The following is a 22,571-nucleotide window of genomic DNA, read 5'->3' as shown; positions in this document are numbered from 1 at the left end:
TTGTCTGGAGCTGTAACATGCTGTACCAATCACTAGTGATCTCAGTATGTATGGCACAGGACCGCTGCATCTGGCAGCCAATACAGAACGCCACAACTGCAGATTGTAAACAGTAATGGAGCGGTGGCGCTGAAGTAGCAGGAGATTAGAAAGTATGTACGAGCCTTTTTTGCACTAAATTACACCATGTAACAGTAAATGTTATTATAAAGCCCAGATAAACCCTTTAATATCATATAATGCCATGTGGGAACTTGGTCTATCATGATTTTTAGACCAATCTAGAAGCCAGTTTATTTTTTTTATTATTGTGGAATAACTACATTTAAGGGGTTGTCTCATCACAGACAACCTCTTTCATATTCAAGACGCTGTGGTGATCAGCTGATGTTACCAGAGGAAGCCACAGCCAGCTGCAGGGGATATGTATTATTACATTGCATCTATTCAGATTAATGTAGTTTTTCATGGACGGCTGAGGTCCACCAGAGCAGGAGCCGCTTTTATAGACTTCTGAAGGGGAATCCCAAGTGGGGAATATCCCTCTCTGATGTCCATATGCATTAATAAGGTATGTCGACAGGGATTGTTGTGATGAGATTTTCCAACCCCTAGACAACCCCTTTGATCATGTGATAAACTGTATTTCTGTCTGATGAATTGAGATGACCAAATGTATGGCTAAGTTTGTCATTGTAGTAGAGCATCATTGGCATATCTCCTCATGATAATACAATGAATGATCATTAGTTTTCCATAAGACTGCAAGTAAACCTACAATAATATCTTAACCTAGTGAGTTTGATCTCATAATAATGCCATGGAAAAAGGAAAGTTATATTACATATTCTGCAGTGCTACATCTGTATATATTTTCTGTTCTAAGTGTACATTTGTCCCAGTTTATACACAGTGACAAGCAGACTTTGTGCCCCTTTGTGTGTTCTCCATACTTTCTATACTTCATATGTAACAGGAGAAAGGCCAAGAGGAATTAAACGTAAAATCTTTTGAGGTGTATTGCTGAATTCAGGAGAAATGTGACACTGTGCAAGAGCTTCAGTTCCATTCTGGTTGGAAAGTGAGTTTTTAGTGCCAAGACTTTTGCTTTCTTGGCTGTCACCAATAGTCTCGTTGCCCACTATAAAGACGTCTGGCAGTTCCATAAACCATGCTGATTTTAAATTGAGAATAACAGTATGCAAATATGCACTGAGGATTTTCATGCAGAGTTTCTATTGGCAAGACACAACATTTTGTACCTTCAACTTACACAAATAAAATAGTATATATATATAAATATATATATATATATATATATATATATATATATATATATGTATATATATATACATATATATACACACTACCGTTCAAAAGTTTGGGGTCACCCAGACAATTTTGTGTTTTCCATGAAAACTCACACTTATATTTATCAAATGAGTTGCAAAATGACTAGAAAATATAGTCAAGACATTGACAAGGTTAGAAATAATGATTTTTATTTGAAATAATAATTTTCTCCTTCAAACTTTGCTTTCGTCAAAGAATGCTCCATTTGCAGCAATTACAGCATTGCAGACCTTTGGCATTCTAGCTGTTAATTTGCTGAGGTAATCGGGAGAAATTTCACCCCATGCTTCCAGAAGCCCCTCCCACAAGTTGGATTGGCTTGATGGGCACTTCTTGCGTACCATACGGTCAAGCTGCTCCCACAACAGCTCTATGGGGTTGAGATCCGGTGACTGCGCTGGCCACTCCATTACAGATAGAATACCAGCTGCCTGCTTCTTCCCTAAATAGTTCTTGCATAATTTGGAGGTGTGCTTTGGGTCATTGTCCTGTTGTAGGATGAAATTGGCTCCAATCAAGCGCTGTCCACAGGGTATGGCATGGCGTTGCAAAATGGAGTGATAGCCTTCCTTATTCAAAATCCCTTTTACCTTGTACAAATCTCCCACTTTACCCGCAGCAAAGCAACCCCAGACCATCGCATTACCTCCACCATGCCTGACAGATGGCGTCAGGCACTCTTCCAGCATCTTTTCAGTTGTTCTGCATCTCACAAATGTTCTTCTGTGTGATCCAAACACCTCAAACTTCGATTTGTCTGTCCATAAAACTTTTTTCCAATCTTCCTCTTTCCAATGTCTGTGTGCTTTTGCCCATATTAATCTTTTCCTTTTATTAGCCAGTCTCAGATATGGCTTTTTCTTTGCCACTCTGCCCTGAAGGCCAGCATCCTGGAGTCGCCTCTTCACTGTAGACGTTGACATTGGCGTTTTGCGAGTACTATTTAATGAAGCTGCCAGTTAAGGACCTGTGAGGCGTCTATTTCTCAAACTAGAGACTCTAATGTACTTGTCTTGTTGCTCAGTTGTGCAGCGGGGCCTCCCACTTCTCTTTCTACTCTGGTTAGAGACTGTTTGTGCTGTCCTCTGAAGGGAGTAGTACACACCGTTGTAGGAAATCTTCAGTTTCTTGGCAATTTCTCGCATGGAATAGCCTTCATTTCTAAGAACAAGAATAGACTGTCGAGTTTCATATGAAAGCTCTCTTTTTCTAGCCATTTTGAGAGTTTAATCAAACCCACAAATGTAATGCTCCAGATTCTCAACTAGCTCAAAGGAAGGTCAGTTTTATATCTCCTCTAAACAGCAAAACTGTTTACAGCGGTGCTAACATAATTGCACAAGGGTTTTCAAGTGTTTTCTAATCATCCATTAGCCTTCTAACACAGTTAGCAAACACAATGTACCATTAGAACACTGGAGTGATGGCTGCTGGAAATGGGCCTCTATACACCTATGTAGATATTGCATTAAAAACCAGACGTTTGCAGCTAGAATAGTCATTTAGCACATTAACAATGTATAGAGTGTATTTCTGATTAATTTAATGTTATCTTCATTGAAAAAAACTGTGCTTTTCTTGCAAAAATAAGGACATTTCTAAGTGACCCTAAACTTTTGTACGGTAGTGTGTATATATATATATATTAACAGGAATACTATAATATGGGTCATTAACTGTTATTCTGCTAAAAAGGACAGATAGTACAACTAATTATATATTTGAGTAAAGATTTGAAGACCGAGAAACTAGTGGTGTGTGCCTGTGTGTATAACCACTTTAGTAGTAGGAGATAACAATTCTCTGCCATACATGATTTCTCTTATCTCTGGTGGCTCAGTAGTGGAAACAATGCCTGATCCCTGGTGGCTCAGTAGTGGAAACAATGCCTGATCCCTGGTGGCTCAGTAGTGGAAACAATGCCTGATCCCTGGTGGCTCAGTAGTGGAAACAATGCCTAATCCCTGGTGGCTCAGTAGTTGAAACAATGCCTAATCCCTGGTGGCTCAGTAGTGGAAACAATGCCTGATCACTACTGGCTCAGTAGTGGAAACAATGCCTGATCACTGGTGGCTCAGTAGTGGAAACAATGCCTGATCACTGGTGGCTCAGTAGTGGAAACAATGCCTGATCACTGGTGGCTCAGTAGGGGAAACAATGCCTGATCCCTGGTGGCTCAGTAGTGGAAACAATGCCTGAATCTTGGTGGCTCAGTAGTGGAAACAATGCCTGATCCCTGGTGGCTCAGTAGTGGAAACAATGCCTGATCCCTGGAGGCTGGGTAGTGGAAACCTTGCCTTATCTCTGAAGGCTCGGTAGTGGAAACCATGCCTGATCACTGGTGGCTCAGTAGTGGAAACAATGCCTGATCTCTGGTGTCTCAGTAGTGGAAAAACTATGCCTAATCACTGGTGGCTCAGTAGTGGAAACAATGCCTGATCACTGGTGGCTCAGTAGTGGAAACAATGCCTGATCTCTGGTCGCTCAGTAGTAGAAATAATGCTTGATTACTGGTCGCTCAGTAGTGGAAACCATGCCTGATCCCTGGCGGCTCAGTAGTGGAAACCATGCCTGATTACTGAAGGCACATTATTGGAAACAATGCCTGATCCCTGGTGGCTCAGTAGTGGAAACAATGCCTGATCACTAGTGGCTCAGTAGTGGAAACAATGCCTGATCACTGGTGGCTCAGTAGTGGAAACAATGCCTGATCCCTGGTGGCTCTGTAGTGGAAACAATGCGTGATCCCTGGTGGCTCAGTAGTGGAAACCATGCCTGATCTCTAAAGGCTCAGTAGTGGAAACAATGCCTGATCACTGGTGGCTCAGTAGTGGAAACAATGCCTGATCACTGGTGGCTCAGTAGTGGAAACAATGCCTGATCCCTGGTGGCTCTGTAGTGGAAACAATGCCTGATCCCTGGTGGCTCAGTAGTGGAAACCATGCCTGATCTCTAAAGGCTCAGTAGTGGAAACAATGCCTCATCTCTGAAGGCTCTGTAGTGGAAACAATGCCTGATCACTGGTGATTCAGTAGTGGAAACAATGCCTGATCACTGGTGGCTCAGTAGTGGAAAAACTATGCCTGATCACTGGTGGCTGACTAGTGGAAAAACTATGCCTGATCACTGGTGGCTCAATAGTGGAAACAATGCCTGATCTCTGGTCGCTCAGTAGTAGAAATAATGCTTGATTACTGGTCGCTCAGTAGTGGAAACCATGCCTGATCCCTGGTGGCTAAGGAGTGGAAACTATGCCTGATCCCTGGTGGCTCAGTAGTGGAAACCATGCCTGATCCCTGGTCGCTCAGTAGTGGAAACAATGCCTGATCCCTGGTGGCTCAGTAGTGGAAACAATGCCTGATCCCTGGTGGCTCAGTAGTGAAAATAATGCCTGATCCCTGGTGGCTCAGTAGTGAAAATAATGCACCAGGCTTGGCGTAGCGGAGCAGGTGTAGACTCAGCACAGCACAACTCCAATATAATACGGCACTTGGACCAGGATACCACGGGTTACAGGAAGCAGGAACGGGAACACTGGGAACTGCAAGACACTTAAGGGACCATTTGCATAGACGAACATAGGTAACGACAACAAAGCTCAGGCAAGGCAGAAAGGGGCAGAACCCTTCTTATAGTCCAGGATCATGGGCTAATTAAATAACAGATTCAGGTGCGCACGCTGGCCCTTTAAGACCGGGCACAAGCGTGCGCGTGCACCCTACGGTAAACAGCAGAGCGAAGCAGAAATGAGCGCTGGCGTCTCCTGAGGAGGAGAAGCGGGCCAGCACTCACAGGACCATGGCTACGGCTCTCAGGGGGTGAGTAAACCTGACGATCCGCGGCCATGGATGTTACAGTATCCCCCCTCTTACGCCCCCTCCTCTTAGGGCCAGAGCGGGAGAGAAACTTCTTCAGGAAGGTAGAAGCTTTGAAGTTCTCCTCTGGCTCCCAGGACCTCTCTTCAGGACCAAACCCCCTCCAATCCACCAAATAAAAAGTTCTTTCTCCTACTTTCTTGGTGTCCAAGATCACCTTAACCTCGAAGGTATCTGAAGAACCGCTGGAAGCCACTGCAGGGCTAGGAATCCTGGTATAGGGGTTCAGAACCATCGGCTTCAGGAGGGAGACATGGAATGAGTTAGGGATCTTGAGAGTATGAGGCAGCAGAAGCTTGTAGGAGACAGGGTTAATCTGCTGTAGAATCTCGAAGGGTCAGAGGAACCTGGGAGCAAACTTGTATGATGGCACTCACAGTCGGATATTCCTGGAGGACAGTCAGACCTTGGTGCCTGGGAGAAATTGAGGAGGTTCTCTTCTCCTTGTGTCTGCCTTCCGTTTCATGCGGTCGACCGCCAGCAGGATGGAGGATGGAGTCTGCTGCCAGATCTGCAGGAAGTCCCTAAAAGCAGAATCAGCTGCTGGTACCTAGGACATAACTGACACCGGGAGAGGAATTTGTGGGTGTGGGCCGTAGACAATGAAGAACGGTGTGGTACTTGTGGACTCGCTAGTATGGTTATTGTAGAAGAACTCGGCCCACGGAAGAAGCTGCACCCAGTCATCATGCTGCTTAGATATGAAGTGGCGTAGGTAGTTTTCCAAGGTCTAATTGATCCTCTTGACGATGGTAGGCTTGGGAAAAGTCCAATTTTACATTGAGGATTCTACAGAGGGCTCTCCAGAACCTAGAGTTGAACTGGACCCATCGATCAGACACAATATGCCGCGTTGAGCCGTGCAGGCGGAAGATGTGTTGGATGAAGAGGTTGGCCAGTCGAGGAGCAGAAGGAAGGCCGGTCAGTGAAACGAAGTGGGCCATCTTCGAAAACCACTACCCAGACAGTACTGCATCCCGCAGAGGGAGGCAGATCCGTAACAAAATCCATTGCTATATGCTGCCAGGGAGTATCAGGCACAGGCAGCGTTTGGAGCACGCCAGTAGGTTTGGAGTGAGCGACCTTGTTAGCTGCACACACCGAGCAGGAAGAAACAAAGTCCATGATGCCTTTGGGTAGCGTGGGCCAGCAGAAATGACGGGCAATCAGGTCTCGGGTCTTATGGGTACCCGCGTGAACTGTCAGTCTAGAGCAGTGTCCCCAGTGGAGGATTCTCCCTCTGTCAACCAGGCAAACAAAGGTCCCCCCCCCCCGAAGGAATGTCCCTAACTTACAGAGGGTTGAGAGAGACAATACAAGATGGATCAATAATATTCTGTGGAGATTCCATGGTATCCTCTGCCTCGAATGACCTGGACAAGGCATCGGCCCTCACATTCTTGTTGGCCAGACGGTAGTGGTGCTCAAACTGGAACCGGGCAAACAACAGCGGCCACCTGGCCTGACGAGGATTCAGTCGTTGGGCCGTCTGGAGATAAGTGAGGTTCTTGTGGTCCGTAAATATCAAGATGGGATGAACTCTGCCCTCTAATAGATGTCTCCACTCCTCCAGAGCCAATTTGATGGCCAGTAACTACTGATCCCCAATCTAGTAGTTGCGTTCTGCGGAAGAGAAGAGCTTAGAGTAATAGCCACATACCATTAACTTGCCCTTGGAACCTCTCTAGAACAGTAGTGCACCAGCACCGACAGATGAGGCGTCCACCTCCAACGAGAACTGTCGAAAAACATCTGGATGATGGAGGATAGAGGCTGACGTGAAGGAACTCTTCAGTCTATTAAATGTGGACTCTGCTTCTGGAGTCCACACCTTGGTGTTCATGCGTTTCTTGGTGAGGTTAGAGATAGAAGATGTCAGTGAGGAGAAGTTTGGAATGAACTGTCTGTAGAAATTGGATAATCCCAGGAAGCGCTGAATGGCCCTCAAGCCTTGAGGGCGTGGCAATTCCAGGACAGACTTTACCTTTTCAGGATCCATCTTGAGACCTTGACTCGAGATGATGTAGCCCAGGAAGGGTAGAGCCTTGCCCTTGGGACCTCTTTGTAACAGTAGTACACCAGCACCGACAAAGGAGGCGTCCACCTCCAACGAAAACTTTCTAGATACATCAGGATGATGGAGGGTAAAGGCTGACGTGAAGGCAATCTTTAGGCTATTAAATGCAGATTCCGCCTCTGGAGTCCACACCTTGGCATTCATGCCCTTTTTCGTGAGGGTCGAGATGTGAGATGTCAGTGAAGAGAAGTCTGGGATGAATTGTCGGTAAAAATTGGCGAATCCCAGAAAACGCTGTATGGGCCCTTGGCCATTCCAGTATGGCCTTCACTTTCTCCGGATCTTTAAGACCCTGGTCCGAGATTATGTAGCCCAGGAAGGGTGAAGAACTCCTCTCAAACATGCGTTTCTCCAACTTGGCATACAGGCGATTCTCCCTCAATCGCAGCAGAACTTGGCGGACATGTCTCTGATGAGTCAACGGATCTGGATAGAAAATTAGGATATCATCAAGATCAACCACAACACAAACATAGAGGAGATCCCGGAAGATGTCATTGACGAATTCTTGGAAGACCGCGGGGGTGTTACATAGGCCGAAGCGCATCACTAGATATTCATAGTGCCCGTCTCGGGTGTTGAATGCTCTCTACCACTCGTCACCTTGGCGAATCCGGATTAGGTTGTAAGCCCCACGCAGATCTAGTTTGGAACATTTTTATCTCCACGTATACGGTCAAGAAGTTCAGATATCAATGGCAGCGGATATCTATTCTTGACCGTGATCTGATTGAGACCCCGGTAGTCGATACGGGGTCGCAGAGAACCATCCTTTTTCTTGACAAAGAAGAACCTGGCTCCTGCCGGGGAGGTGGACTTCTGTATGAAATCTCTCTCCAGATTCCCATTACTGTAGGCGGACATGGACTGAGTCTCTGGCAAGGACAGAGTGTATACCCTACTACGGGGAAGAGAGGCATCAGGAATCAGCTCAATAGGACAGTCATACGCTCGGTGTGGAGGCAGTGTCTCCGCATCCTTCTTGCTGAAGACATCCGAAAACATGGCATAATGAGAAGGCAATCCCGTCAAGGACTGAGGATGAGGAGAGGGGACCAGATGGATTTGCCCCAGGCAGCGGTCGAGGCACTTGGGACCCCACTGGAGAACCTCACCAGAACTCCAGTCCAGAACTGGGTCATGTAGTCGGAGCCAGGGCAGACCCAGTAGTACAGGATGGACGGCCTTGGGTAGAACAAGGAATGGTATGAGCTCGGTATAAAGAGCTCCTACCCGGAGCCTCAGCTGTTTGGTTACGGCTATAATCGGGTCTGGCAGAGGTAGTCCATTCACCGAGGCGACGATAAATGGCCTCTCCAGTGAGGTCGTAGGCAACTGGAGGTGATCCACTAGATCCTTGTGCATAAAACTGGCTGCCGACCCAGAGTCAAGGTAGGCAGAGAACCGGTGGTTCCTCTCGCCGGACATAATAGTCATCGGGATGGAGAAGTCTCTATCCAGCGCAGTGTCGCCTAGGGTTGTCTCCACAACCAATCCTAGGCGTTGGGGTTTTTTGTGAGGGCACAGACGCACGACATGGCCTCCGAGGCGGCAATAAAGACAAAGTCCCGAAGTGCGTCTGTGTTGTTTCTCCTGTATGGATAATTTTAAGCCGGTTTACTTGCATAGGCTCTTCAGGTGGGCCATCTGGTGAGGGAGACGGAAGTTGCTGGAAAGTGGGAGCCAGCCTCGGGAGTCTTCTCTCCCGACGAAACTCCTGGGATCACTCCCGGAGCCTCATATCAACCCGGGTATCAAGCTGTTTTTTTTTGGCAGTTTTTCTGTTTTTTTCTTGCCTTCCCTCACTATTTAAAGTGCCTCCTCACAATGTAATGTACATGGCCTGATAAAGACGCAAGTCCAGTGTCGAAACGCGTAGCCTATTTAATTGCCTATTTCATTAATTATCAAAAACGCAATAAATCCCTTCTATTACCTTCTTGTCTGGACTTGCAGTTGATGTTAGCAGCGCTGTACTTTGGTTCTCCTTATATGTCCAATACGATACGGCACTTGGACCAGGATAACACGGGATACAGGTTACAGGAAGCAGAAACCGGAACACTGGGAACTGGAAGACACTTAAGACCATTTGCATAGACTAACATAGGTAACGACAACAAAGCTCAGGCAAGGCAGAAAGGGGCAGAGCCCTTCTTATAGTCCAGGATCATGAGCTAATTAACTAACAGATTCAGTTGCACGCGCTGGCCCTTTAAGACCGGGCACGAGCGTGCGTGCGCACCCTACAGTAAACAGCAGAGCGAAGCGGAAGTGAGCGCTGGCGTCTCCTGAGGAGGAGAAGCGGGCCAGCGCTCACAGGATCATGGCTGCGGCCGTCAGGGGGTGAGTAAACCTGATGGTCCGCGGCCATGGATGTTACACTCAGTAGTAGTGGAAGCCTGATCCCTGGTGGCTCAGTAGTATTGGATGCCTGATCTCTGGTGGCTCAGTAGTGAAAATAATGCCTGATGCCTTGTGACTCAGTAGTGGAAACAATGCTTGATCCCTGGTGGCTCAGTAGTGGAGGCAATAGAAGAAAATAAAGGAAAGGGGGATAAGGAGGAGAGAAAGAGGCTGAGTAACAAATTTGCTCTCAATATCTTTAATGTGGGAGCAACTTTTATAACTCTTGCACTTTGAAGCAAATAGGAGAGTTCAATACAGCTCTCCTTTATTTTCACACATACGGTTCGGTTCAATTGTCTGCCAATTGCCAGTTTATTACATGTATGCTGGCAATGGTTAAGTTTTCATACAAAGAGAATTCCAATCACTGTCCCTCTTTATTCCCAGTTGGCAATCTAAATAAAGTCAGATACAAACATCTGTTTAGCCAAGTGTGACTTGACATTTATAGGGTGTTCTATAAAGGGACGGTTCACCCTATCCTATACAGTAATCCATACTTACTACAGCCGGTCTTTTAAAAGATCTAGTGATCTAAGGGTATGTTCACACGAGGGCGTCCGTAACGGCTGAAATTACGGGGATGTTTCAGCCTGAAAACATCCCCGTAAAATCAGCCGTAACGGCATGTGCAGGCGCTTGAACGCCGCGTCAATTACGGGCGTAATTGGCGCTGCTATTCATTGGAGTCAATGAATAACGGCTCCAATTACGGCCAAAGAAGTGACAGGTCACTTCTTTGACGCGGGCGTCTATTTACGCGCCGTCTTTTGACAGCGGCGCGTAAATTACGCCTCGTGTGAACAGACAAACGTCTGCCCATTGCTTTCAATGGGCAGATGTTTGTCAGCGCTATTGAGGCGCCATTTTCGGACGTAATTCGGGGCAAAAACGCCCGAATTACGTCCGTAAATAGGCCGTGTGAACATACCCTAATACTTCTTGTCCTCTTTCTCTCCTCCTTATCCCCCTTTCCTTTATTTTCTACTAACCTATTGGTGGTGTACATCAGGGCAATACCATTTTAGAAGTACTAAGACTGTTAAGAGGTGCTTTCTACTTTTCGTAGTGGAGGCAATGCCTGATCCCTGGTGGCTCAGTAGTGGCACAATGCCTGAACCCTGGTGGCTCAGTAGTGGAAACTCTGCCTGACTACAGTTAGCCCAGTGTTGGAAGTAATTACCATATGTCTTATGGTCTAGTTGTGAAACTTTTGGTGGTTAATGTCTCAAAATCTGGCCCTCCAAACATAGATAAATGGAAGGTGTGAGGTATACCACTGAGTTTCACAAGTTCAGTTATGGAGCCTCTTCTTATATGTGGAACGGGTGTCCAACAGACATAGGGACAAGGTGAAAGTTGTCATGACTAAAACATCTATCACTATGCTGCTGTTGAGTCATAAAAACAATCTTGAATGTGGTTGCACTAGTTTCTTAAAAGCTGTAACCGTCATTCTTGCTAATACTTCTATCCATTATATTACAGGGGCCGAGAATAATAAGAAAATATATGTAATCAGTCTTTTAAATATGAATCATGTATTTACTCTACAGCGTTTCCTTTATTTAAAGTGTAACTAAACTTTCAACAAACTTCTGACGTGTCAGAAGTTTTGATCGGTGGGTGTCCGAGCACTAAGACCCCCAAAACAAAGCAGCAGAAGAGCTCGGGTAAGCGCTGAGCCACTTCGTTTCTGATCTGCTTTTATCGGAAAGCCGATGTAACTTTCTATTGAGCCCATACACTGTTACATCAGCTTTCCGAGAAAAGGCAATCCGAAACCAAGCAGCTCAACGCTCACCTGAGCACTTCTACCGCTTCGTTTTAGTGATCCATGTGGTCTCAGTCCTCGGTCCACCACCGATCAAAACTTCTGACATGCCACTATGACATGTCAGAAGTTTTTTGAAAGTTTAGTTACACTTTAAGGTACATATTCACAGTTGAGATATTAGGTCTATATATTCATTAGCACCCCAAATTGTGTGTAAGATAGAATATTATTGCAGAAAGCCTATGAAAATATATAATAGTGCCAGTGGCATTTCCTTCTTTAGAAGCCAAGTCAACATGAAACATTGCATTCATTTGTAAGGATGTTTTGCAAGATAGGCTGGAGGCCATTCATATGAATAGGGTCTAGAACTGGGAAATGCTAAAACATGTTAGGCTGGTTCTAATTTCTGAGCTGCAGATGTGGGAAGTGCCTGGGCTTGAGGCTTTTTTCCATCTGCAAAGAACAGGGAGCTTGTTTCAGGGCTTGTTTCATTATAATAGATCTTATAACATAAGAGTCCATTAATACTTCTGTTGATGTCAATACAAATGTATACTTTTCTATCAGAAGCGATTGCTAGTTTGTAAAACGATTTTGACATCCATAATTTACTGGCAGAGAGAAGTTCCATCTCAAGTAGATTACTACATAACAGATTTGGGGTATATTCATATTTACTGGCAGCCATAGAATTCTCACAACTACCGCATTAGAGAAGTTGTAAAGTTTGTAAAACAGTGTACTAAATCAGTGCAGTTTTACAGCAGTTTTGTATAATTTATTTTTCGAGAACTATCTAGGAAATCTTTTTAGAACAGCTTCTATGGAAAACTGCCTGTTAAAACTGCAAACAACTTTTTTTTTTATTAATGCATGCATTTTTAATGCTGAAGTAAGTAGGGAACAACTGTGAAAGAAACCCTTATGAAGTAGGGAATGCTGTGATTGAAAAGGGAACAAAATGTAACTAAAAGCTGTTATTTGGCTTTAGTGTGTGAGCCAGAGTTTATAAAATCCTAATCACCACCATGGCAGCTCTATCTGCTGAGACAAAGTACTGTAGTGGAATAGCCCTGGATGTCAACAAAAGTTTTACACCTCTAGTAAACGGCTGTATATACACTATATGAAGACTGTACCCTTGCTTTAATAGCACAGTTGAATAGGAATCACATAGATAGAAATTGAGGGCTTAATAAGCCCAGGCAGCTACAAAATTAATACATAAACATACTCCTATCATAAAAATAATGGAGTAGGACATACTGGTTTCTGGGGCATATGAATTTTGTGCACAGTTTTCTAAATATAACACACATAGAATTCTAACAGTCTTTAAGTCCTGGTATAGACCATATAAATCACACATACACAATGTGCAGCTCAGGGGTCACAGATGCCCCACAGTGCCTTTCTGAAGTTCTGAGTTAATAGAGGGGGTCCACCATTCTGGGCTCCCACTATATAGCCAGAGCGAAGAGCCGCTACCAAGAGTGTCTCTCTCGCGCTCTCTCTTTTGCGCTCTCTCTCTCTCACACTCTCTCCATTTTCTCTGTGGTGGCGTAGTGGGGGAATTGAAAACTTGCCATCAGGTTTTACAACAGATTTCAGCTGATGCTTAGGGGTTCAAGCAGCACGACATCCTGTGATCAGTTTATCAGTGGGAAAATCTTATATAAAAAAAAAGGGCTTGTTCAGGGTGCTGTAGCTTTTTTTTATCCCATAAATTGTCAAGTAGTTAAAAAAATACAGGTAAATAAGTAATCTTCCCAGCATTTAACAAGACTTGGCTGTCTGAGTGCACTTTTATGATTTTGGCAGCAGGAAAGTAACCTATAACTCAAGCTGTCATCCTAAAATAAGAAGTTAGTCTGGAATTTATGCTTACGGTTATTTGGAATAGCGTCTGTCGTTAAACAAAGCCGCTACTGCTTGTCTTGTAACTGGTAAGTTTCAGCTCACTGAAAATGTTCTGGTTTATCTCTAGAAGAACGAACATTACTAGGGTGTGAAATATTGTGTTGCGCATCACTGACTGTAGACTCATTAAAGGGATTGTCATGAAGACAACCCCTTTCCATGGTGCAGCGATCAGCTGTTATCGCTGGAGGAATCTGCGGCCCACCACAAATTTCCGCAGCAGTCGCAATCTAATGGCTATCCATGTAATGCAAGGACACACCAGGTCCACCAGATTGAGGGACCCCCGTTCTATGACATCCAAGCCATTTAAGACTGAACTACTGTATGACCCCAGATGATTATTATCAAAGATATACAGAGGATGAATATACATTGCAGGAACTGATAAGTAGTAGTTTGGTTGGAATAGACATGAGCGCAGTCGCTGGGCACACATACATTACCCTCTCACAAGAAACACTGTGCAACCCGTAATTTGGCAAGTAATTTTGGTTAAAGGTGTTTACCCTTCTTAAGCATTTATGACATATCAACAGTATGTGCCATAGATATCTGATAGGTGCGGGTTTATTGTTTTTATTAAGATACATACAGAAAATACATTGATACAGAATTGAGCAGTATATATCATTCCTTCCTTTTTTCTGCAGATTCCATATCTTCTTCTTAACAACTCCAATCCAGAGGCGAGGCCAAGGATGCACCCAGTTGTGTTTGGGGAAAGCATAGAAGTAAATCCAGAGCCAGTTCAGGAAATCCGGTGAGTTACTGTTATAATTGGTTGTCAAATGTTTATATCAGCCCAGAATCTTTAATACTAAAACTGTCTGCATTATTCCGTTCAGTAAAAAAGAATGTGGCACTCATACTATTGTTCCTACTAGGTGATAAAATACAGAATACGTGGATGGAAGTTTTTGGATAATACTCCTGTTTATCAAAATATTACATTCTAGATTTTTGTCTTTTAAAACTCAACCAATATTTATTGCCAAATAAAATTCACATACAGTTTGTACACATACTTCCCACCTATTGGAGATGTGAAGGAGGAATATCTATATCTAGATAAAGGTGCATTTCAGGCTTTGTTATCAGATGTCAAGGGACTCCCAAAACAGAACTAGCCACTGTGCCCCAAAAACAATTTCCCCATATTATAGCTAGCTATAGTGCCCCAATAATAATAGTACCTAAAGTGCGCCGCATATATATATATATATATATATATATATATACAGTTTAAGAATATAACATTCTGCAGCACTTTACAATTCAGAGAGAACATGTACAGACTATCAGACAGTGACAAAACTTATTAACAATTCAAACAAGAGGAATGAGGACCCTGCTCGCAAGAGCTTACAATCTATGAGGAAATAAGGGAGACATAAAATGTAAAACATGCTTGTTCATCTTTTATACATATGGGGTAGTACACCTAAAGCTGCAAGAGCCGGTCACCAGCCAGTATCTGTATGCACTGATATGAAGTGAATTAGGGTGCTGGATGTTGTCAATTTTGGCACTGAGATCTGTGAAAGGCGTCTGCACTATAGGATTAAGGAGGGAGTGAAAACTATCAAAGAGTCATTTTAGATTATTAGATAGTGCGGAGATAAGGGAGGTGAAATAGTCTTGTTTGGTGCGGTGAAGGGCAGATTTGTACGTTTTAATCGTGAATTTGTAATAGAGGAAGTCTGCAGCCAAATGCGATTTTCTTCTAAGACTTTCAGCACATCTAGATCACTGCTGATGAAAACTACTTTCAGGTGTGTGCCAAGGTTACTGTCGTCTGTGTTGGGAGGTTTGAAATATAGGGGCTCTGCTTTCTTATGCCTAGCTATGTAGTTCAGATGAAATGGTTGCTTCAAGGGGGAAAATATCCTTTTGCCCTAATAATAATCCATACTTAAAGAGGCTCTGTCACCAGATTTTGCAGCCCCTATCTGCTATTGCAGCAGATAGGCGCTGCAATGTAGATTACAGTAACGTTTTTATTTTTAAAAAACGAGCATTTTTGGCCAAGTTATGACCATTTTTGTAGTTATGCAAATGAGGCTTGCAAAAGTCCAAGTGGGCGTGTTTAAAGTAAAAGTCCAACTGGGCGTGTATTATGTGCGTACATCGGGGCGTTTTTACTTCTTTTACTAGCTGGGCGCTCTGACGAGAAGTATCATCCACTTCTCTTCAGAACGCCCAGCTTCTGGCAGTGCAGATCTGTGACGTCACTCACAGGTCCTGCATCGTGTCGGACACATCGGCACCAGAGGCTTCAGTTGATTCTGCAGCAGCATCGGCGTTAGCAGGTAAGTCGATGTAGCTACTTACCTGCAAACGCCGATGCTGCTGCAGAATCATCTGTAGCCTCTGGTGCCGATGTGTCCCCGCTCGTCTGACACGATGCAGGACCTGTGAGTGACGTCACAGCGTGATCTCTCGAGAACACGCTGTGTCTGCACTGCCAGAAGCTGGGCGTTTTGAAGAGAAGTGGATGATACTTCTCATCAGAACGGCCAGCTAGTAAAAGTATTAAAAACGCCCCGATGTACGCACATAATACACGCCCACTTGGACTTTTACTTTTAAACACACCCACTTGGACTTTTGCAAGCCTCATTTGCATAACTACAAAAATGGTCATAACTTGGCCAAAAATGCTCGTTTTTAAAAAATAAAAACGTTACTGTAATCTACATTGCAGCGCCTATCTGCTGCAATAGCAGATAGGGGCTGCAAAATCTGGTGACATAGCCTCTTTAATCATTTATATACCAAATATGTTTTAAACTTAGAGGTTGTAAAGAATTAGAAAAACATGGCTGCTCTCTATAAACAGCGCCACACCTGTCCATGGGTTGTGTCTGGTATTGCAGATGAGTTTTATTTAAATGAATGGTGCTGAACTGCAATACCAGGTGTGACACAATTTGTTTTAAAGAAAGCAGTCATGTCTTTTTAATCCTTCACGACCCCTTTAACTCTTTGAAGGTGTCAATGTTAATAACTTCATGTTTTACCTTGTTCAATCTTCTATTTCCAGGTGCAATTCAGAAATCAAATATGATTCAGAAAAGCATTTTCGAGATCACGTGTTCTATGCCCCAATTCCAACTGTCACTTCTTTCAGTGAAACAATCATCTCCACCCCAAACTGCACGTGGAGGAATTACAAATCTCAGCTAGTTTTTGAGCCGCGCAATAAACCTCTGAGGTTTCAAAGCACAACCATCATCTATCCAAAACATGCCAAGAACATTTACAGAACAACACTCAACTACAACTGCCGGGGGCCAAAAAAATGGTTTGCCTCTAGTGTGCGCCTGGAACTGTGTGAGGGAACAAGCCCTTGTATGATATACACAGATGATCTGTAATCCAGAACCAGATTTATCACCACCTCATTGAAGAGCCTCTAAACAATATAAACATGGAAGAGAGGATCTATAGTCTCGATCTAAAATTCTTAGAACTTTTCTGACTATAAGTAAAATTCAAGAGTTAGACGCTGGAACTGGGTTGACCAGTATCATTCTTATTGATAATCCTTCTTGGTTTTTAAAAAAAATTAAATTGTCCCGTTTTGTTGTATCTAAAATCATGAAGCATTTGACTAAAATCAGAAGATTTGTTGAAAGGTTTAACTATGAAAGTTATTGTTAAGTCTTGGATGGATTCTGAAGTCCTTTTGGCTTTCAAGATAATGTAGTGTGTGATCATCTAACCACCCCTGGTATGCCCAGGGAAACTAAGGAAATAATCCCTCAACAGAAAAACTGCTCAAAATTCTGTTATCATTTTGGGGATACGTGTGAACAAGAGAAGCAGGTCGGGGGGTCAGCTCTTATACAGAGGGATCCGTGCAATGTGTAGCTTGTCTATTTGTCAACTACCCAAACTTTTGAGATGTTTGAAAGTTAGGTAGAGATAAGGAAGACTGATTTCAAAAATAAATTATATTACAGCTCAAATTATAATTTACTCTACCACTAGTTGAAGAAAGTATGTTGTCCTGTATTATCTGATACTCTAGATAATATGTTGATGCAATATTGTGTTTGAGGCTACATCTACAGTTTGGATCAAATGAGCTGTGGTTAACCTTAGTGTACCTACACTTGTAGTGAAAAAAAGTATTATAGTGCAGTAGTGTGGACTATAATAGTTTTCTAAATACCTTCTATTACCGATTTTGCATTTAGCAACAGCACGAACTGTGTAACTGTTGAATTATGAGCAGCCGACAGCAGACTTCTGCTCGTCTCCATGCTCCCGTATGCAGAACAGCTGCCAGTACTATAGAGTCCTATAGCGCTAACGGCCGTTCTGCATACGGGAGCCATGGAGACAAGCAGGACGCTATCTCTCTAACTGCAGAATTATGCGCAGCCAACCTCACGGACTTTACACAGTCCGTGCTGCTGATAAAAGCAAAATTGGTAATACATGGACTTTAGAAAAGTTTTTTACTGAAAGAGGAGGTACTCTTTAACAAAGTTATTTAAAGGGGATTATATCAGGGGAGTCTGGCATGTATACAGTAAGTTGACTTGTTAATGACAAAGTGGTGAAAAATATGTTCTTCCCTAATGAAATGTGATATGTCAAATGTAAACAATACTTAACAATACTTAATAAGTAAAAATGAACACTCATGCTTCAACAAATCAATAATGATATTAAATAAATAAATAAATAAATTATATTTACAGCTATGAGCTGTCGCTTAAAAGGAACAACCTCCGTAATTTTTAGGTCCAACATTCTGTGCAGACTAATTTTTTAATACTGGTCCTTCTCAATGAATTAGAATATCATTAAAAAGTTAATTTACTTCAGTAATTCAATTCAAAAAGTAAAACTCATATATTCTATAGATTCATTACACACAGAGTGATCTATTTCCAGCATTGTTTTCCCTTAACCAGTTCAGGACCGGGCTATTTTGAGCCTTCAGGACCAGCCCTAGCCCTAGCCCTTTTTAGCACGTGTTAGTTAAATGGCTATAACTTTTTTATTTGTTGTGCTAACTACGTGATTTTTGCGATGTTTTTTCCGTAGACTATCCAGGTTTCTTTTTTTATCGTTTTTATACACATCCTTTTTGCTATTTTAGAATTTTTATTCATAAAGTTTGAGAATAATAGTAAAAAAAATAAGCTTTTTTACGTTTCAGCTATTTTTTTGGTAATAACATAGTTTTACCCTAAAATAGACCTTTTATTTATGATCATCATTGTCTACCATAAATGTTAATATATTACATGTCTATATTAGGGTAATTGGGTCAGCGCTAGCGTTACAACAATGATTGGCGGGGGAAACGTTTTTTTGGGCGTGAGTATTTTATGTGTATTTATTATTTTAAAAAAAATTGCACTTTACTTTACTATTTTTTTATTACTATGGTTTGTCCCTCAAAGGTCAAAAAACACCTTTGGGGAACTTTATATATATTTTTTTCTTTCTTTTACACCAACTTTTCCACTGTAACTGGAGCTGCACAGCAGCCCCAGTTACAGGGGAAATCAGCCCTCTCATAGTGACGATTGTCACTAATAGGGCTGTGTAGACCCAGCAGCAGTTGGTCAGTAACGGCACCCGGCGATCATGTGACTAGTCACATGAACACTGGGAGGAATAGAGACAGCGGCGCAGCCGCTGCCTCTATTCATATACACAGCATTCATTGAGCGCTGTGTACAAGAGATCGGAGAAGACAGTAGCAGCAAAAGCTGCTTCTATCTTCTCCTCAGGGTCCCTGGCAGTCACTGACAGCCGGAGACCCGACATTCAGCTGCCGGATCGCTCGGGCAGCAAGTTAAAACCCGAGCCGTAAAAAGTCTATGGCGCAGGTTTTAAGGACCCTGACCGCTGGCCGTAAAAACCAGTTAATGTTGATGACTATGGCTAACAGTTAATGAAAACCCAAAATTTAGTGTCCCAGACAATTAGAATATTATATAAGCACCATGGACCAACACTGTTGCTCAGTGATCCAAAGTCCTGTGCTCAGATGAAAGTAAATGTTGTATTTCATTTGGAAATAAAGGTGCCAGAGTCTGGAGGAAGAGTGGAGAGGCATCAATCCAAGTGTCTTGCAGTCCAGTGTGAAGTTTCCACAGTCAGTGATGGTTTGGGGAGCCATGTCATCTGCTGGTGTTGGTCTACGTTGTTATATCAAGTCCAGAGTCAGCGCAGCCGTCTTCAGGATATTTTACAGCACTTCATGCTTCCCTCTGCTGACAAGCTTTTTGGAGATGCTGATTACATTTTCCAGCAGGACTTGGCACCTGCCCACACTGCCAAAATTTCCAATACCTGGTTTAATAACCACAGTATCACTGTGCTTGATTGGCCAGCAAACTCACCTGACATAAACCTCATAGAAAATCTACTGACAAGAGGAAGATGAGAGACACCAGATCAACAATGCAGACGAGCTGAAGGCCGCTATTAAAGCAACCTGGGCTTCCATAACACCTCAGCATTGCCACAGGCTGATCGCCTCCATGCCACGCCGCATTGATGCAGTAATTCATGCAAAAGGAGCCCCAACCAAGTATTGAGTGCATATACTGTACTTAATTTTTCAGTAGGCCAACATTTCGGTATTAAAATAATTTTTGAAATTGGGCTTATATAATATTCTAATTTTCTGAGACACTACATTGTGGGTTTTCATTAACTGTTAGCCACAATCATTAACATTAAAAGAAAAAAATGCTTGAAATAGATCACTCTGTGTGTAATGAATCTATATAATATATGAGTTTCACTTTTTGAATTTAATTACTGAAATAAATTAACTTTTTGATGATATTCTAATTCATTGAGAAGGACTGGTATATCTTTATAGAGGTGGGAGCTCTAATTTTCTGGTACAGTGCTGCATGGCCCTAAAGTTAAATAATAAAATTGTGATTGCCTGCAGCCACCACTAGAAGGAGCCTAGGACCTTACTGCATACTGTGTTATTATAGAGGTCAAAGTAGAACAGTTTGCAGTAAGCTCCCCTGTGGGGTAGCTATAGGCCAGAGTAAAATAATTGTATTATGGCTATAAAGGGGATTTGGAGCCCTGTATCACCAAAATAGATATCTGACTGCTTTTAAGATATATAAAGAAATTGATCAATATCGAATTCTGGACCTATTTAGATAAAAATAACTTCACTTAAAGGGCCTGATATGTAATTTTGTTTGGCTTGACAAGTTCTATTTTACATTCCAGTATGCAAGAGTCTATAGTTTTGTACTTGTGGGTTTATGTATGTACATTTGGTATTTATTTAGGTTCTCAGATTAGATATAAGCTCTCAAACAACTGGATGATTTATGAAAATACTACATAAAATATTCTTGATTTTGTATTTTCCTATTGTCTATATATGTGGATACTTACTGTCTGTGAATACAAAGTTTGTATTGTAAAATGGATGTTCATCATGATATGCACAGTACGTTAACAAGTACCAACAAGTAATGCCAAGGAAGTGGACAATACATGACTGGTGTATAAATGGCACAGAAGATGGTACATTTCAGAATGACTTATGAATTGTTTTTTGATGTTGTGGCCTTTTTAAAGTAAAATGCGTTACTTATGACATCAAGTGTTGTTGAACCTGCTGTAGTCTAAAAAACGCTTAAAACTTTGATAATTGAGATGCTTGATGCAACTGAAGCCCGGCCCAGTTTCCCAACATATTTGCATATGTTAAAAACAGGGACCTCATAAATATGGGTATAGGGCTGAAATACATGTGTTTTTGTTTTAAAATTTGAACCAACATATAATTCAATGATGTACATATGATTATCAACTTTCTTCTTCAAAAAAAGGCTTATAAAAATATGTTTCTAAATTCTGTTTGTAAACTATAGATGTCTATTGGCATGTATAACAAGAGCTTGACTATATTACAGCCTGTATTCTTACATCACCCTTCAGTATTCTTTTTTAACTTATTATATTTATTGTATGTTAATTTTTCTTTCCTTGTTCTCTATTTGGTTATTTAATGTTTAGCAATAATCTAACAAAGTAGCTGTTTTAGTTAATTATCATTAATATAGAATTATTACAGTGACAACTGGTTTCTTCTGCCTTCCAATAAGAAGTGGTAATAATGGCATGCTACTTTTATGACAATTACCAAACAATTTTCAGAATATGGGGTAAAATAAAACTTGATTTAATGTTGAAATGGAATAATATTTTGGTGGATAACTTTAAATATGTAAACTAATAAGGATTAAAAAACTTTTTTAGTGTATATTATCCAAACTAAACATTAAAGCGTATGTATTGGGATCATATATTAATATCCATCTTTCAAACTGATACACTGTATTATGCCTAGTGCAAGTCCTAAGGGGCGGAGCATGACCCACCGATTCAAGGAACACTAAATAGAGATGTCATGCCTCACCCACTCAGGCGCTGCACTTGAAAGAACGCAAAGATTATTGGGCATGTGTCAAACTGAATGGTTCCTGGCAAAACGTCATATGTAACACAGAGAACTTGAGTAATCATATAACACAGATTAAAGGGGTTGTCCGAGAAAAAGTGACTGTGTTAATGCTGGTAATTTATTAATGTAAATATATTTGTAATATACTTACATTTTCCAAAGTGGCCCCGTCTCCAGATCCTGCCGTGGGGTACTTGACGGGTGACGTCAGTCTCTGGCCGCTGTGTTGATCTTCAATTATTTTCCGGGTATACGACACGTCACTTTGACGTGCCATGTATGGGCTGTTCTGTTGTAAGCACGCATGCGCGGTCCCTGCTGTTATCTCGAGAACAGCAGGGACATCGAGAACAGCAGGGACCACGCATGCGTGCTACGGGCTGTACAGCAGAACAGCTCATACACGGCACATCACAAGTGACGTGTCGTATACCCGGAAAATAATTGAAGATCAACACAGCGGCCAGAGAGAGATGTCACCCGTCAAGTACCCCACTGCAGGATCTGGAAATGGTGCCACTTTGGAAAATGTAAGTATATTACAAATGTATTTACATTAATAAATTACAAGCATTAACACATATCGGACAACCCCTTTAACCCCTTCTGGCGCCCCGTGCAGCTAGAATGTAAATATTCGCCCTTTTCTATTATGGCAGATCTGTATACGGGGAA

General features: G+C 42.3%; 1 protein-coding gene across 1 annotated transcript in view; it reads left to right on the top strand.

Moving 5' to 3' along the window:
- The window catches only part of RFLNA (refilin A), a 53,462-nt gene extending 35,241 nt beyond the window's left edge, over positions 1–18,221 (top strand). Inside the window, exons 3-4 of the mRNA XM_075854492.1 lie at positions 14,068–14,177; positions 16,461–18,221. Coding sequence (XP_075710607.1) covers positions 14,068–14,177; positions 16,461–16,794 — 444 coding nt within the window. The 3' untranslated portion in view covers positions 16,795–18,221. The remainder of the gene's footprint in view (positions 1–14,067; positions 14,178–16,460) is intronic.
- Positions 18,222–22,571: the final 4,350 nt, after the last annotated feature.

Source organism: Rhinoderma darwinii, chromosome 1, assembly GCF_050947455.1.
Source record: "Rhinoderma darwinii isolate aRhiDar2 chromosome 1, aRhiDar2.hap1, whole genome shotgun sequence".
NCBI classification, from domain to species: Eukaryota; Metazoa; Chordata; class Amphibia; order Anura; family Rhinodermatidae; genus Rhinoderma; species Rhinoderma darwinii.
This window is presented reverse-complemented; position numbering and strand designations above follow the sequence as displayed.